The sequence below is a fragment of the Pantherophis guttatus genome, chromosome 4, assembly GCF_059756535.1.
Source record: "Pantherophis guttatus breed Tessera chromosome 4, ASM5975653v1, whole genome shotgun sequence".
Taxonomy (NCBI): Eukaryota; Metazoa; Chordata; class Lepidosauria; order Squamata; family Colubridae; genus Pantherophis; species Pantherophis guttatus.
Genome location: NC_142066.1, coordinates 53,328,379 through 53,344,293, shown reverse-complemented (window position 1 = coordinate 53,344,293; position 15,915 = coordinate 53,328,379). Strand labels below are relative to the sequence as shown.

Here is a 15,915-nt window from a genome sequence, read left to right as displayed (position 1 = left end):
GAGCTGCCGTGGGCGCGCGCCTGCTACAGGGAGGAGGGCGGAGGTGTCTGTCTGTCTCTCTCTCTCTTTTTTTTTTTCCTTCCTTCTCCTTTCCCTCCTTTGCTTCTGATCTTTGCAGCTGATGCAGCAGAAGCTACTGCCCCATCCGAGTTAGGTGCAGATTTCCTCCCACCCTCTACAGAGTTCAGATATTGGGGATGCTCACCGACTCTTTACGTGCTCGCTAAGTTATTGTACGTGTTTCCTTCGGTGCTTACGTGCATTAGGCATTTTCTCTGTACAGTACTTTTAATATGTACTATATCTCGGTTTCACTCCGCGGAGATGGAAGTGGAAGAGGACTGAAACCCGAGATCTGGCTTTCTGATTAATTGAGTTCTAAATAAAGCCACTAGTTTATTCATGAATATTAATTCACAGATCAATAAAGAATGTAGTACCAATTGGTGATTGAGCACACTAAAATTTTAAATTTTCCCTGGATTGTACATGATCCTAGTGTAAATTTATGGAACCCACATAAAATCACCATTAAAACACAGAGCACAGCTATATGCATACAAGGACCCCTCCCCCCCCTCCAATAATCATGGTTCTGACTATTGTACTAGAGTGCTACATGAATCAGAGCAGTGATTCCCACGGTTTGCACTGGTTCTATAGAACCAGTAATAAAACCGGCGGGAGGCCCCACCCATCGACCCCACGATACAAAATCTGTGCATGTGCAGAAGAGCATGCACGAGTGAAGCGTGCGCGTGCGCACGGCCCCGTTGCGAGCCAGTAGTAAAGGTAAGTAGAACCCACCCCTGAATCAGAGGCATAGGTCAGTTTGCATGGGATTAATATGAAGCCATGTTTTCATTGCAGATTCTCTTTGCTGGCATGCAGTGAGCATTGCAACAATGTATCTGACAATTTAGGATGTTTATGAGTCATTAAACGATCATAAATAGCCATATTTGTTATTTGTATCCTCATGGAAGTACTACCAAATCACAAAACACTTCTATCTACCCATAATGAAATATCACAATAATGGATTCAGCACTTTTTGCACTGCGCCATAGTGCAAAAAGAAATTTCTACATGTGATCCATACCAAACCATAACACTATAGATCACATCTTTCTGCATATACTAAATTCTGACAATCATGGGTTTGACAATTTTTCATATTACTTTACTCAAAAGCACGGATCAAGTTAGTGAACATCTTGACTTCACATTATTTTTAAATGGAAGTCGTTTTAAAAACCAACATCAAATCACAGAGGCCATTGACCTGCATACTATGAGTGATCAGAATTAGAAATCTAATCATTCTTAGCATAGTATAAAAATACGAATTCAAACAAAAATCCTATTGCGTGCATACAGTGAGCCATCAAAATTACAGATTTGACCATTTTGGCACCGTAGTTGTACAAACTAAACTTGCACTAGATAAGAATTAGCAGAATTCAAATGTAGTTTTATTAATTCTTTTTAGCACCAATTTAGTGCTGACCTTAGTTGCCAATAAAGGAGAATATATGTAACTCAGGGTTGAAATGAAAGATCCTTAGTGCTCCCTAAGCTTGGTTGTTTTCTTGCAGACATTTCATTACCCATGAACTAGTCTTTGTATATTGTATGTTACTATCAATTATCTTGATGCTGTTATTTTTTAAGAAATCCATTTTTCCTCATATTACTGTTTGACTAAATTCTGATTTCCGTGTGCTGTTGAGTGCAATGTGCGTTAAAGTTGTGATATTGGCATTATTGGTGGGATACTGTTGATATGATGCATGTAAACATTCAAACAAAATAATTTTCCCTCCGTCTTCCCAAATTGTTTAGAAACTAGTAATATGACATGTTCTAATTAGATCCAGTTTTGAATCTGATGTTCATTTTCAAGTGTATCTAAGAAACAGGCGTCCTTGGGGAAAATCCATCTCTTCCTGCATTTGGAAGGGGGTGGAAAAGACAGCCTTTGATGGCAGCTTGATTACTATTGTTAAAAATATTTCTTAATAGTAGATTGATTTATCTTCCTCCATGATCACAGCTTTTTCTGCCAATTAAGTATCAAACCAGATTTGAGGTTTGGTTATGACATATAAAGCCCTAGGCAACTTTGAACTGGAATACTTGTCAGTTTGCTTTTGCTAATTTAGATCTGGTAAGTGACTTGATATCATTCAGGAAGGCCTTTCTACGTGTATGAAGATTAGTAAAAGCAATCTATTCACAGGTGGGCCTTCTTTGTGGTGATGCTCTGGAATATTCTTACCCTAAAACTAGGATGTTTACTAAAATGCTCTTTTCTGTTTTAACATATTTAGAGAAGACCATCAGTTTGGGCTATTATCTGATTACAAAGAGAAAGCTGTTCTACAGTATAGGGGCCAATACAGAGAAGCACATCATCCTAACCTCAGCCTCCTGATCTTAGAGTAGTGGAAAACTATAAGGATTATTTTTTGTGATATTTATTGGATCTAGTTCAATTCTAGTTGAAAAAAGGAGACCTGAAGGTATATAGAACTTTTTCAACTAAGTTAGTGCTTAAACTCCACCTGAACACCTACTGGCAACCAATGCAAAATCAGCAATGTCGGCATAATGTGTCTGATGTATCTAGTGCTGTTGAATTTTGTATCAGCTGCAGTTTCTGGGTTACTTTAAATGCAACTGCACGTAGAGCACATTGCTAAGTGGTGAGATCAATGGAGTGTTTGTCCTATGTCAAGCCTGAACCTGGACTGTAAAAGGTCTAGATAATCCACTTCCTCTAGGGTGCTTAGTATTTGCACTCTCACTTCATTTTTACATTTTTTTTCCTAAAAAGGGAAGGGTAGGGACAGGACAATTAAAGAATCTAGGAAGGGTCTCTTAAAGAGGCACTACAATATAACGCCATCAGGGTCTCAGAGAAATGAAGTTTAGGCATAGAGATCATCCCAAAGATGCTTTTTTCAAAGACATTTAGGCATAGATCACCTCCCAGATCTAGCTAACCTGACATTCCCATATTTGCAAGGACTGATAAGGCATGGATCCAGACAAATGTGACAGGGGACACATCAACACACTTTATTGACTCTATTGGCTGGATTCACAGGCCAAAAGGAATTCCAAATTAATATAAGGCACTGCCCTAGTCACTAATACGGATTCTGCCCATGAAAAGAAGATATTGGTAAATCTGAATGAATGACTTTGATTGCAGGCATCATTTCTGTCTCAACATTTCCTGGAGCTCCACAATACCCAGGATTAGGTTGTTGAAATATTCACCAAATGGCTAGCAGAATCTTTCTAATTCATAAAACCTTAAAGCAGGTAATTGTAATCAGCCTAATTACCTTGTGAAGGTCTTGGGAGACAATCTTATCTGGACCAGAAACAGATCTGAGTAGATCACTAAATAACTGCTTGAGGGAAGCACATTACTAAATATGGGAACATCTGTATATAGTGGACCTGACATTACCTGGGACAAGCCTAGGTTGCCATATAGGCCATGAAAACTAGCACTTCCTAGCCCCAGAAACTGAAATCATCTGCACCAGTAGTGGGTTGCTACCGGTTCGCCCCGGATCAGGTGAACCAGTGGCTGTGGTGGAAGGCTCTGGCCACCAGCCCAGACATCTGCATCCGCAGAAGCATCGCGCACAAGTACGCACACATCCACAAGCAAACTGGTAGCGGCAGGATTTGAAACCCACTACTGAACTGCACTAATATCAGCAGGTGAGGTAATCCTAATGCTAATCCTGAGATTAAACCCAGGGCCTCAGAAAGGGATTTTCCTGTGTCCCTCCCACTCCTCCTGTTGAAATTGATGACAAGGGCCTGAAAGTTGGGAAGACAGATTTTTGTGAAACTGATATTAACACTCTCATGAAACCAAGATTCAGTATTATGATAGGTGAGACTGTGCATCTTCTACCAGATCAATTATAAGTGGACATAATAATATACCATCATCAATTTTAGGCTGAGGTCATTAGCCACTGGAGAGGAATGGGACTGCTCTGCAGGAAATAGCAAAAAGATAGCTGTATCCTGCCTGTAGTTAGGGTTTCTTAATAAACATGTGCCACTTTTCCCACTATCATTGTGTTGCCATGATTCTGAGACTAACAAATTCTACTCATTCCACTGATAATCTGTGGAAGACAGAAATCTAGCAGTGCCATTCACATTGGTTCTTCTGCAATTTTTTTTTACTGTTACACAACCCTATAAAATCCTAGGAAGTCTTTATATCATAGCACCTTCCTACAATGCTCTAGGTTAGGAAGTCCTGTCTTCTTAATCAATCACTCTGGTGAGGTTCCTACTTTAAATATAGCCACTGCTCCCGGAAGTCCAGCTCTGCAAATGATGTAAGTCCTAATTACTTCCCAGACTGGCTCTATTACTGCTTCTCATACAAGTGAAATGAATAGTAATGGCTATTGCTGTGTTGTAGATTATGCCTGTAAATCCCTCTGGCCTAAAAACAGTCCAGAAAATGGCCTGAAAATGGCCAAAAAACAGGCATGTGTGCGCCGGCTAGCTGGTCTTCGGGTTTTTGGTGCTGCAGCCTGCGTGAAGAACATCTGGCCGGCGCACATGTGTGTGCCGGAAACCCAAAGACCAGCTGGCTGGCATGCACACATGCACATACATTCCAGTTTGGGCACTTGGTGCCAAAAAGGTTCACCATCACTACCCTAAACTAATATTGCAGTTCATAATGTGAATTTATCAGTCTCATTTATAGTAAGTTAATTAAGGCAGAGTCTCTTTGAAACACCTTTTTCCATCCTTCTCTGAGTTTCATTTTCTGAAATTAGCATTCAACTGAATCTCCCCTGGCTTTCCCATAATCTGCCATATCCTGCAGTATAAAGCAAATCCTTGAAGGAATCTTATAGCCTCCATTACACAGGTAAATATTCTATAAATTACCTATTATGCAGGTAACTGTCCTACATTATTATCCATGTAATGGATAATAATTATCTATCCAATTATCTGTAAAGCCTTAAATGGTTTGGGACCTGGTTATCTTCAAGACAACCTGTTCTGAGTAGAAGCTGTGTAGTCATTTTCACTTTTTCCTGAGAAAAAGATGTTGAAACACCACAAGTTCAGAACATATAGAGATTCCTCCCTAACCTAGAAAAAAGCTTCATCTCCTATATATGAAAGTGTGCTTACCAAAAAATAAAAAAACTTTGCTTTAGCAAACTCACATATGAAATCCTGAAAATAGTGTTCAAATTTATTCTAATTACACTGTCTTTTCCCTTTCAATTAAGTGATTGAAGATGTTTCTATGAGAATCTGATCAGTTGTCAAAAGTTTGACTGTCTTTTTGCTCAGTATATATAATAAATTCCTGAGAGTCCCCACTTTGGGGGATGTCAGGCAGGACAGGAGTTTGTCTTCCCCAAGCAATAATGCCCCCTTCCCTCTTAATCTTAGGAGCTTGTTAAAATCTTCTTATTCCATAATATGTTCAGGGACTAGATGTCTGTGAGGAGTGACACCATAAGTGAATGTTAAACAAGGACCTATTATTATTTGTTTGATTAAGTGTACTGTTGGACTTGTGAACTATTTAGTCTTGAGTGTAACTGCGATCTCATAGAAGCATAAACAACTATATGGAAAGCTGTTACAAAAGGACAAAAAAAAAGTAATTTAATTTTTATCAGCAGATAGAAGAATGGAAGAGTTTAGTTTGTATAAACTGTTTCAAAGTGAGATAAAGCAAATTTGTCTATGGAGATTCTCAGTCACCCAGGTCGTGCTCAAGTTGCTTTTTTCAAAAGGCAATTAGACTTCAAAAGGCAATTTTCCTTGAAGCCGTTTCACTTGTCATCCAAGAAGCTTCTTCAGTTTTGACTGAATGGTTCTAAAGATTCTTAAATCTTTACTATAGTAATTAAGCAGAAATCCAATACGCTATATACTTGCAGATGAGCTGAAAATTTAAGTGCCAAAATACACCCAGAAAATTGAGTTCAGCTTATCCATGTATAGGTTTATCTCCAAGTATGCATGGTAATATTTTTTTAAAAATACTTGTGCAGGTAGTCCTTGAGTGATGACCATTTATTCAGCGACTGTTCAAAGTTACAATGCTATTGAACGAAAATAACTTCTGACCAGTCCCTGAAGTTCTAGCTGTTGCAGCACCTCCATGTTCATGTGAACAGAATTCAGATGCTCGGCAACCAGCTGACACTTATGGCTAGTTGCAGCACCCCATAGTCATGTTATTGCTATTACCAACCTTTTCTGGTAGCTTCCCACAAGCAAAGTGAATGGGGAAACCTTCAGGGAAGGTCACAAGTTGCTTCGGTAAGTCTCCTGTCTTCACGGATGTGTACTCTGTTGCTGTTCGCACAGAGTCTTCTTTCCCTGGCCTCCCTCCATGTGCCAGTTAATGACCTACATATCTTGCGGTTACACCAACCAAGATTGCCAGGATTACAATCCTAAGTGATGCTGTCTTGTAAAATCATGTTTTACTTTTTACTATATTTTTAGACTTGGATAATTCTGTTAGTGTCTTTACAAAGTAGAAATAGTTCACCTGGGCTCTCTTTCATTTGGTACTACTTCACAAGGCTGCATATATCCCATATATTTTATACTTATAAGCCCATCCACAGCTAAACCAATGCTCATATTTTTAATTGAAGTATCATGAAAAATACACCTCTCATAGATAAACCATTTATGAAAAGAAAAACATGAAAATTTATAGGTTGGTTTATCTGAAAATGGACTTATGTGCAAGTATGTTCAATGCCGCCCAGAGCTGCATGACTGTCATATAGGTAGCATATACATTTAGTAAATGTATAAAAACATTCAATTTTGATATGTAATCAAGGGTACTTTCCACCCATACCATGTAATGGGCTCAAGGTTTATCAGAGAAATGATTGCATCTGATGGCAACCATCAGAGAATTGGTTGCCACATGTACTATTGCTAATGCTACAGGCTTCTGGCTTTTTATTTATTGTTTTTTATCTTACCGATCTTATTCACTTGTGTTTGATCCAAATTCTGGAATCACACTGTTACAAAGAATTGTTATATACATAATTATGATTACATGCTGACAATCCTATGATTTCATGTAGATCCAGTACAAAAATTTTGTTGAATTGTAAGGATCTGTGCCTCAGATTCAATGTTAGATCACTAGGCCACCATAAATATGAACTTGCCATCATGAGTAAGGATTAACTTTCTTACATTATAAACTGGTTCAGGTAGGAATAAGCATGATCTCTTCCCACCTTAAAACATCAAAGAGCTTAGATACAATTAACTAAAATCAAAGCTTGGCATTTTAAATTACTGCCCTGTTGTTCATTCCCCACATGTAATCTGAGATATTAAATCCTGAATAACATTAAGCATATCCAGTGGTATAATTAGTAAAGTCCCTTTACCGAATGAAACAAAGATTTTTAAGATAAACTGGGATAGAGATAATGAAGCTGTAGCAGGAAGCCAATTCTTTGCATACTCTCCTAGAGATGGCTTTAAGAGCTAAAGACCCTGATGGGATATCTCTTGTCAGGCACATTCTTCCTTTTGACCTCTGCTAAGGTTCTTAGATAATAATTTTGGGAGCATAAATTTTTTTCTATATTGATGTATTGTATAATCCTATCTCAGCTTGTGCAATAGGTTATAAATTGCTTGCTACCTCCTATTTTGTATTGGCTGAATTTTGTTTTAGGTTTGTAGCAGAATAAATGCCACCCATATGTCCTTTAAAATACCCAGCATCAATACTCAAATTGCAAAGCAGCGTATACTCTTTGTAACAGTGCATTTGGTTTTTTTTTTTAAGACCATAAAAAGTGTGGCTTTTCTTAACTTTAGCTGTAGGCAATCACATTCAGCAATGTTTTTCATCCTCAGAAATGTTCCTATCTTCAAATATTTCAAGGAACTACAACATTGTACAGGATTTGAAGAACAGTAATGCTCTTCAAGCATTCAGTTTGTATATTTATCAAGTCTGCTAAGCCTCCTTCCATAAGCCAAGAATGTTAGATAGTTGTTGGCAAGCTGCCTTTTGAGGAACTTATCCTGCATTAGTATTATTCTCATTGCTGTCCAATAATTTTAAATCACAAATAAAAATAAGAACTTGTTTCTGCTGTTTGTTGATGTAAATATAGAGTCTATAAGCCCTCTGTCAACTAAAATGAAGTCTATAGGAACAAAAGGGTGAAAATGAAGGAACAAAAAGGCTTAGACAAATAGTTTTCAGAGCATTAAATCCTATGTTGTTGCCATGAGCCCCCAAATAATCAAAGGAAGTAGCATTTGCAATTATATTGTGTATTAATATTGATGGGGATAAGAAAAATTTATAATTATTTACACTTTCCAGTTAATTTTAAATATTATAGTTAAGTCAGGATTTCAACACTTTCCAAAATTAGCATTTAATAATCAGAATTTCCTCTGCAAAGAAAATGACATTAAAATGCAATAATCAAAATGAGGCAAATATTTCTATCAAACAAATTTATTTATATGTAAAAACCAACATATAGTTTAAAATACTTTTCAAGAAGCTAAAACATTATTATACAATATATTCCTTACCCACCTGTCATAGGAAGCAGTCTTTACACAAATTGTTCATAGAATGAAAGTAAAGGTCATATATTTACATGGAAAAAAAATCTGTAAGCTGCTGCAATTGAGATTTAAACATGTAGCTCTCCTATCTTAATTTATTAATGTTTGGTTTGACAATACTGAGGGATCTGAAATATTGTGTATAAGTAAACATTCTTTTGAAAATTATTCTTTTTAGTCATATGATAGCAAACTCTAGAGTTAGCACATTGGTTCAATCTAACATACTATATACAAAAGATAAAAAGAAAATGTATCCTATTCTGTGCCACATGTTTGGACAACTCAATATATATGGGGAATATATGACTCTGACAGCATACTGGTTTTAATGCCAACTGATGAAATGGATCTAGAGCCAATACTGTTATCTCTTCACTGAAATGAAGACACAATAATATTTAAAGCAGTGATCCCCAAACTCTTTGTGGACAGGCAGTGGTTCTCTGCAAGCAGCGGGGCAAGCGTGCTTGCATGCAAGCCCACCAGTTGTGCATGTGGAACTGAGTATGCTCACACACTGCTTGTGCAAACAGCCCAGTTGTGCAAACAGGCTGTGGCTCAAGGGTTGGGGACCTCTGATTTAAAGGACCAGTTGTATTTATGTATTTATTGCAAAAATGAAAGAGAATCTCTATTCTCTATGTATGACACTGTGTCTGGAATTATAGCAAGCTTTTCATGAAGCTTCACTTTTGAAAATCCTATGCTGCTGTTACTTAGAACATTGCATTTTCAATTAAAAAGAATACTATAGAAACTGAACACATGACAACCTGACCAATAAAAAAAATTGCACATCTGTAATATGGTGCTATATAAGGAATATCAGTAAAACAATTCTTACTATTTCATAGATCTTGTGTGCAATTTTCAATCAAACACATGTAAGGACACAATAATGTAACTTGCTCTAAATTTGCTGAACAAGAAAGCAAGAATACAATACAAAGAAAGTACAGTTTGTGTTATCTCCACTGTATCTTAGAACAGCATTATCCAAGCTGGCACTGCCAGACGTGTAAGGCTAAAACTATCAGATTTCTTAATTAGCTGGTTGGAATTGTAAGGATTTTTATTTTGCAGGATACCAGGTTAAGCGAAAGCTGCCTCATATTTCATTAATACACAGAATCCAAGAATAGGTAGACTAACCAGATAATACCTTGGAAAGATCAATTTATTTAGAATGCATAGCTCTAAGGCCACGGTTTAATCTATCAGTACAGATATGGCCATATGGCCATATACTGCCATTGCCTAGTCCAGATGCATATAGAATGCTGAGCTGCGCAATTTTTCAAAATACTGGGCAAATGTCAGTGTTAAAATATAGAAGACAGGAAGTATTGATTGGTAAACAGATGCATATGTAATGTTGGAAGTCTATGGAGTCTCAGTTCATTTCCTATGACAAAATATAACAGTGCAAACAAGGGTGCTTTTCCTAGGTGCTTTCAGTGTTATTTCACTAACGTGAAAGGAGGTAATGAGCTGGCCAAACTGTTGGGAACTAACACAACTCTTTAAAATATTGTACTATTGACTCCTATTATATGACCAAGAATATTACATTTCTAGAGTGGTTTATACATCAGAGGACTCATATTATATGTACTGAGATAATAACATCTTTAATGTTAAAAAAAAATCAACTGAAGCAAAAGGACATAATGCTTACTATTAAAATTCTCTCCTTTGTGGTTTGTATATACATTCAAAATTAAAACAGACCAGAAGTATTTAAATTCTGTGTTCAAGAGTTTCTAAAACCATCCCTTTCTGCTTCTCATCAAATGATAGGCTTTACTGTGTAACTGTTACACAGAAAATAGGCATGAAATCCAACACAGGTACTCTTAAAAATTCAGTTTTATAACACGAAGAATAAGTCAAATTACCTTACAGGTATAACACATCTATATCAAAATACTTCACCCTTTTGGATGAGTGCCAGAATTGGTGCTATCTGTAAATTTGTATCAGATTGGATTTTTTTTTTCCTTAAAAGGAAATGTGTCAGCACCTAAAAGAACTAGAGAAATATCAGGCACTAAATTGCTTCCAATAATCTGTTAATGAATATTAATATTACCCAATATGAATAATAAAAACCAAGTTCTAAATGTTAAAAAAAAAGATTAAAATTAAGCATCAAATAGAAATATAAAAGTGGTGCAATGAAGATCTATTTCTACTAAAATAGGTAATGTTCATCCTCTGCCTAAAGGAATGCAATCTTGTGAATAAGTGACAGACTTATAACCAAACTGTTTTTTTTGGCAGAGGCTCTTGGTAGACAAGCTTCCAATATAGATGTGTGTCTCTGTGTGTGTATCTCTGACACACACACACACACACACACACACACACACACACACACACACACTAGCTGTCCAAATCAGGTTTGATTTACTTGAACCCATGCTCACAATTTTAATGTTATTTTTTTTAAAGAACATAAATTAAACATTCCACACACGCACAATTTACAAATATTCTCAATTTCTTATCAGGGCAACATCCATGAGATCATCATCTTCCTCCCCAATCAAGAAATCAGGGCTGGGCCTAGATGGTCTATCTGATGTAAGGATGGCACTGCTTGTCATAGACAGGGACTGTTCTGAAGAGATGGGAGATTTAGACCAGCTTTCTGGCTTTATGCTGTGAGATTTCTTTTTGTCTCTCTCTTTGTCACGATCCCTGTCACGGTCTTTATCTTTCAGTTTCTTCTTTTCCTTTTTGTGTTTTTTATGCTTTTCTGAGCTATATTCTGGAAGAGGCCTAACTCCATCATCAGAGCTGGGGCTATTCTGATAGGATTTTTCTGCTATAGATGATCCAGATTCACTCTCACTGTCAATATTTTGGGGTGTATATGCAGGTGACTTACTGTGGCTAGGAGAACAACGCTCGTGCTTTGGAGTTGATCCACTTATCAGGGGTGATCCATAATTTTTGGAAGATGACATCTGAGGCCTTAAGCCATCCCCACTTCCTTCCCCAGGTTTTTGCAAAGTAACTTTGGCTTTAATACTAGGAGAACCGCCATCATGCTTACTGATGATGATTTTGGCCACTCCAGTACTTCCAACACTCTTTGAATCAGATGCTTTCTTGGAAGATTCAGAGGAACCTCCTGAAGCAGAGATTTTGGATTTCTCCTTGTCACTTCTTTCTCGTTTCCCCTGCAGTTCATTCCCCGACAGATTGTGCTTGGAGGACATGGAGTGGCCTGATGAACTGGAATTCTGGACCATTTGTCCATCCACTGAATCTTCTCCTGTGGGGCCACTGGTGACAACCCCATGTTTGAGTTTGTCAATGACAGCAGTCAGAGATGGCTTTTTGTTTCGGCTTGGAGACTTGCCTTTGGAACTCCCATGCTGATTCTGAGATGAAGACATGGAAGAGCTGCCAGATGAAAAGGAAGATGAAGATCCCATTGAAGAATTTGAAGAAGGAGGCGGCTTCTGGGACATGGAACTGGAAGATCCCATCCCTGAAGATGACTTCATGCTTGAACTTGATCCTGTCCCAGGAATGTGTGAACCTCCAGAACCGGAACTAATAGGGGACTTTGCTTTAGATGACGGGGGAGTACCTGGAACAGGTTTCATCGGAGAGGCCAGCTTGTCAGAACCGCCCGAGGGTCTAGAATGAGAAGGAGAAATGTTTGGTTTACTCATGGAAGGGTTCATAAGCGATGAAGGCTTCCCTTGAGGTTTGATCTTGGTACCTCCAGAGCCGCTGCTGAGGCCGTGTTTTGTGATGGGGGAGGACCCAGGCTTGCCCACTGATTGGGTGGAGCTTTTGGACTGACCTGAACCAGAGCTGCCTTGGCCTGAGTAGAGGCTGCTGCTCATCTTGGACCCCGAAGACCCATCCGACTTGCTGCTCTTTATTTTGCCTGACGTCGAGGAGGAAGACGAAGAGGACGACGATGACGAGGAGGACGAAGAGGAGGAGGAGGAATGACTGTGATGACTTTTGCTGCTCAAAGAAGAGACTGAGCCACTGCTTGTGTACTGCCCATGGGAAGGTTTGCCAACAGTCACTGTTCCCTTGGGAATCTGGATGGTGATTTTAGGGATGGGAGGAGTAGCTACCCCAGGGGGTGTTTGAGACCTGCCTGAACTTCCAGGAGATTTTGAGCCACCTGTGCTTGCTGGTGGGGTGAAAGGTCTGGTGGATGTACTATGAGAAGGAGATTTGCCTTCTGGCTCCACCTTCCTCCGCTTCTGGACCTTTTCTTTACTCTTTCCATCACTGGATGGGGTGCGATTGCGTTTTCCACCCTTGCCATCCAGCCCAGGGCCCGTTAAAGAACTCCCAGATCCATTACCCTCTTTGACCCGCTTCTGTGATTTCTCTTTCCCCAATTCTCCCATACTCAGTAAGGGGCTCTGGCTTCCACTATGATGCTCCAATACATCAGAGGCTCCCAGAGCCTTGCTGGTAGCAGTGATAATACTAAAGTCGACTGTGTCCGCTTGGCTGCTTGCCTTGAACTTACTCTCCCCTCCATCTCCCCCCAGTACTTGCACACCCAGAGTACTTATCGTTTGTGGTGCAAAGCCCTTGAAGTCATCAGCGTCTCCACTCTGGCTGCTATCATCAAAATAGTCTTCTCCAAAACCGCTTTGGCTCTGGCTGTTCAGGAGATCAGGGTTGAAGTCAACTCCATCTGGGAAGAACTGATTTGAAGAGTCACTATTTGGGCTTACAGTAGCATCAGCAATCAAATCAGCTGGATCAGTATATGGGTTTTCACTGTTATTTGACTGAAAAACATCTGGATCAAAAAGGGCACTTTGTGAATGCCCTGAACTGGATGAGTCTCTTATTGGTGTCCCAATAGGAGGGCAATCTTCATTGGTATTCGGCAGTTTAGATGCTTCTTCTGCTATGTCAGAAAGAATATCTGTAACATCAGCACCAATGCTGTCTGAACTGGAGAGCCGGACCATTCTCTGAATACTGGGTTGGGCATGAGGTATAGATTGTGGATAGGTTGTTGGAGGGGTGCTGCACTGACTGGGTGCTGGAGTAATATGAGGAGTATCTAAAGTGTCAGTGGTCATGTTGACATCAAATATGGGGTTCTGGGAATCAACATCCATAGAAAACAGCTCTCTCTGAAAGTCATCTTCAGTTTGATGCTTTGGTTTATCCACTAACACACGTGATTTTTTCTTTTTTTGCTTATTGCCCCCTGGTCCCATTTCCATCCTTGGAGAGCCAGAAGAAGAGTTCTGTCTCTCAAGTGGACTGCTTCCATAAAGAGTTGAGAAATCTTGAGCAGCATTGTCCTTCAAAAGATTCATAAGCATTGGATGGTTTTTGGTGTTGCTTGCAGGAGATGAGACAGGGGGAGGTGTATGGTGTGGAGGAGTGGGACTAGAGCCAATAGTAGAGCCTACATTGCCTGTGATTTGTAGCAAACTTGTAAGAATGGGGTTCTGAGACACTTTGCTGAAGTCCTCTCCATGTCCCACTGAATCATGCCTTTCTTTGATGCCCATGCTCATACTGAATAAAGTGGAGATGGGGCCGCCAGGGAAAGTATTGGTTGGGGTGGTGGTGCCACTCATTGGGTTGTTGCCAGTAGTCATGCCATATCCTGGGCTGCTTGCGGGAGGCAGATTCTTCTTCACCATATCTTCAACTGTCTCAGCAATGAGGGACAAAGCTGGTGTGTCTGCTTGGATTGTTTCTGCCTTCCTCCTTATGGCTCTCATAGTCACAGGAATTGACATGCACCTACAAGATACAACGTTGTAAAAAGCAAATTTAGTCCTACTATTTAATAATTTTCTCAGAACAGCACAACTACTCTTACTACAAAAGATGTGAACAATGGTAGGTCTAACTTTACATTTTTAACAGAATATAATTCAGTTCAAATGCTTTATAAATAGTAGTATATACATTTAACTTTTTCTTCTTTAGGAGAATACAAAGCAATACATAACTGCTTGAATAAAAAAATGAAAAGCAACTAAGCATTATTTTTAAGCCATGGCAGTAGCATCCTATGAAGCACAGATGGAAGCCTTTCTCTAATAATCTTTCCCATCCCTTCCAAATATTTTTTAAATTCCCTTTTCTCAATTAACAAATGAACAAAACAAGACATACTAATTTGTTAAAGTAACAATAAATTATTGCAGTAAAAACAAAGTTAGGTATGGCCCACTAATTTTATATATTTTAGATTATGTTAAACTAAGAGACCAAATGCAGTTTAGAACACTATGTCCTTCTAGACCAGGGATCTGCAACCTTAAACACTCTAAGAGCCATTTGGACCCCTTTCCCACGGGAAAGAAAACACTGGGAGCCACAAAACCTGGGTGGGCATGGCCAACTTGTCATTCACTCCCACCCATTCACTAGCCCAGTGATGGCTAACCTTTTTGCCATCGCGTGCCAGGAGAGGGGGGAGGCGGGGGAGGGTCGTGTGCGCATATGCCCACGTGCATGTGTGTGCAACCCCCTCCCCCCTCCCGCTCCTGGCACATGATAGTCTGGTAGGCCCGTTTTTCTTTCTTACCTGGTTCCAAATCTTCTCTGTGTATCTTGGAACGGCGAAAACAGCCTTTCCCACTCCCTTGGAGGCCCTACAGAGGCTGAAAGGGCCCATTTCCAAACTCCCAGTGGGACAGGAAGTGACATTTTTTGCTGTCCCCAGCCTCCAGAACCTCTCTAGGAGTCTCTAGGAGCCTCTCTAGGAGTCTCTAGGAGCCTCTCTAGGTGGATCTGGAGCCAGGTAAGAAAGAAAAACGGGCCTTCCCCACCCCCCCAGGCCCTCCAGAGGCAGGAAACAACCTGTTTCCCTACTTCTGGTGGGCCCAGAAGGCCCAAAAATCAGCTGGCCGGCGCGCACATGCACCCCAGAGCTGAGCTGGCGTGCCCACTAATATGGCTCAGCGTGCTACCTGTGGCACGCGTGCCATAGGTTCGCCATCATGGCACTAGCCACATTTATCCAGCTGGTCATTAGGGCAGAGAACTGGTTGTTAAAAAACACCGGGAACCACAAAAACCTTTTGACATCTCTCTATCTCTTTGTGTGTGTGTGTCTCTCTCTGTCTTTCCCCCCACTGTGTGTGTGTCGCTGTGTCTCCCTCTCTCTTCCCTTCTATCTCCCCCTCTTTCTATATTTCTCTATTTCTGTGTCTCTATGTCTCCCTCTCTATCTCCCCCCTCTGTATCTCTCTCTGTGTCTCTATCTCCCCT

The 15,915-nt window shown here is 39.7% G+C and overlaps 1 protein-coding gene across 2 annotated transcripts in view; it reads right to left on the bottom strand.

Annotated features, from left to right (window-relative positions):
- Positions 1 to 8,538: 8,538 nt before the first annotated feature.
- Positions 8,539 to 15,915, bottom strand: part of MED1 (mediator complex subunit 1) — a 46,536-nt gene continuing 39,159 nt past the window's right edge. For both annotated transcript variants that reach the window (XM_034415858.2, XM_034415859.3), the window contains exon 17: positions 8,539 to 14,436. In XM_034415858.2, coding sequence (XP_034271749.1) covers positions 11,172 to 14,436 — 3,265 coding nt within the window. In that variant the 3' untranslated portion in view covers positions 8,539 to 11,171. The remainder of the gene's footprint in view (positions 14,437 to 15,915) is intronic.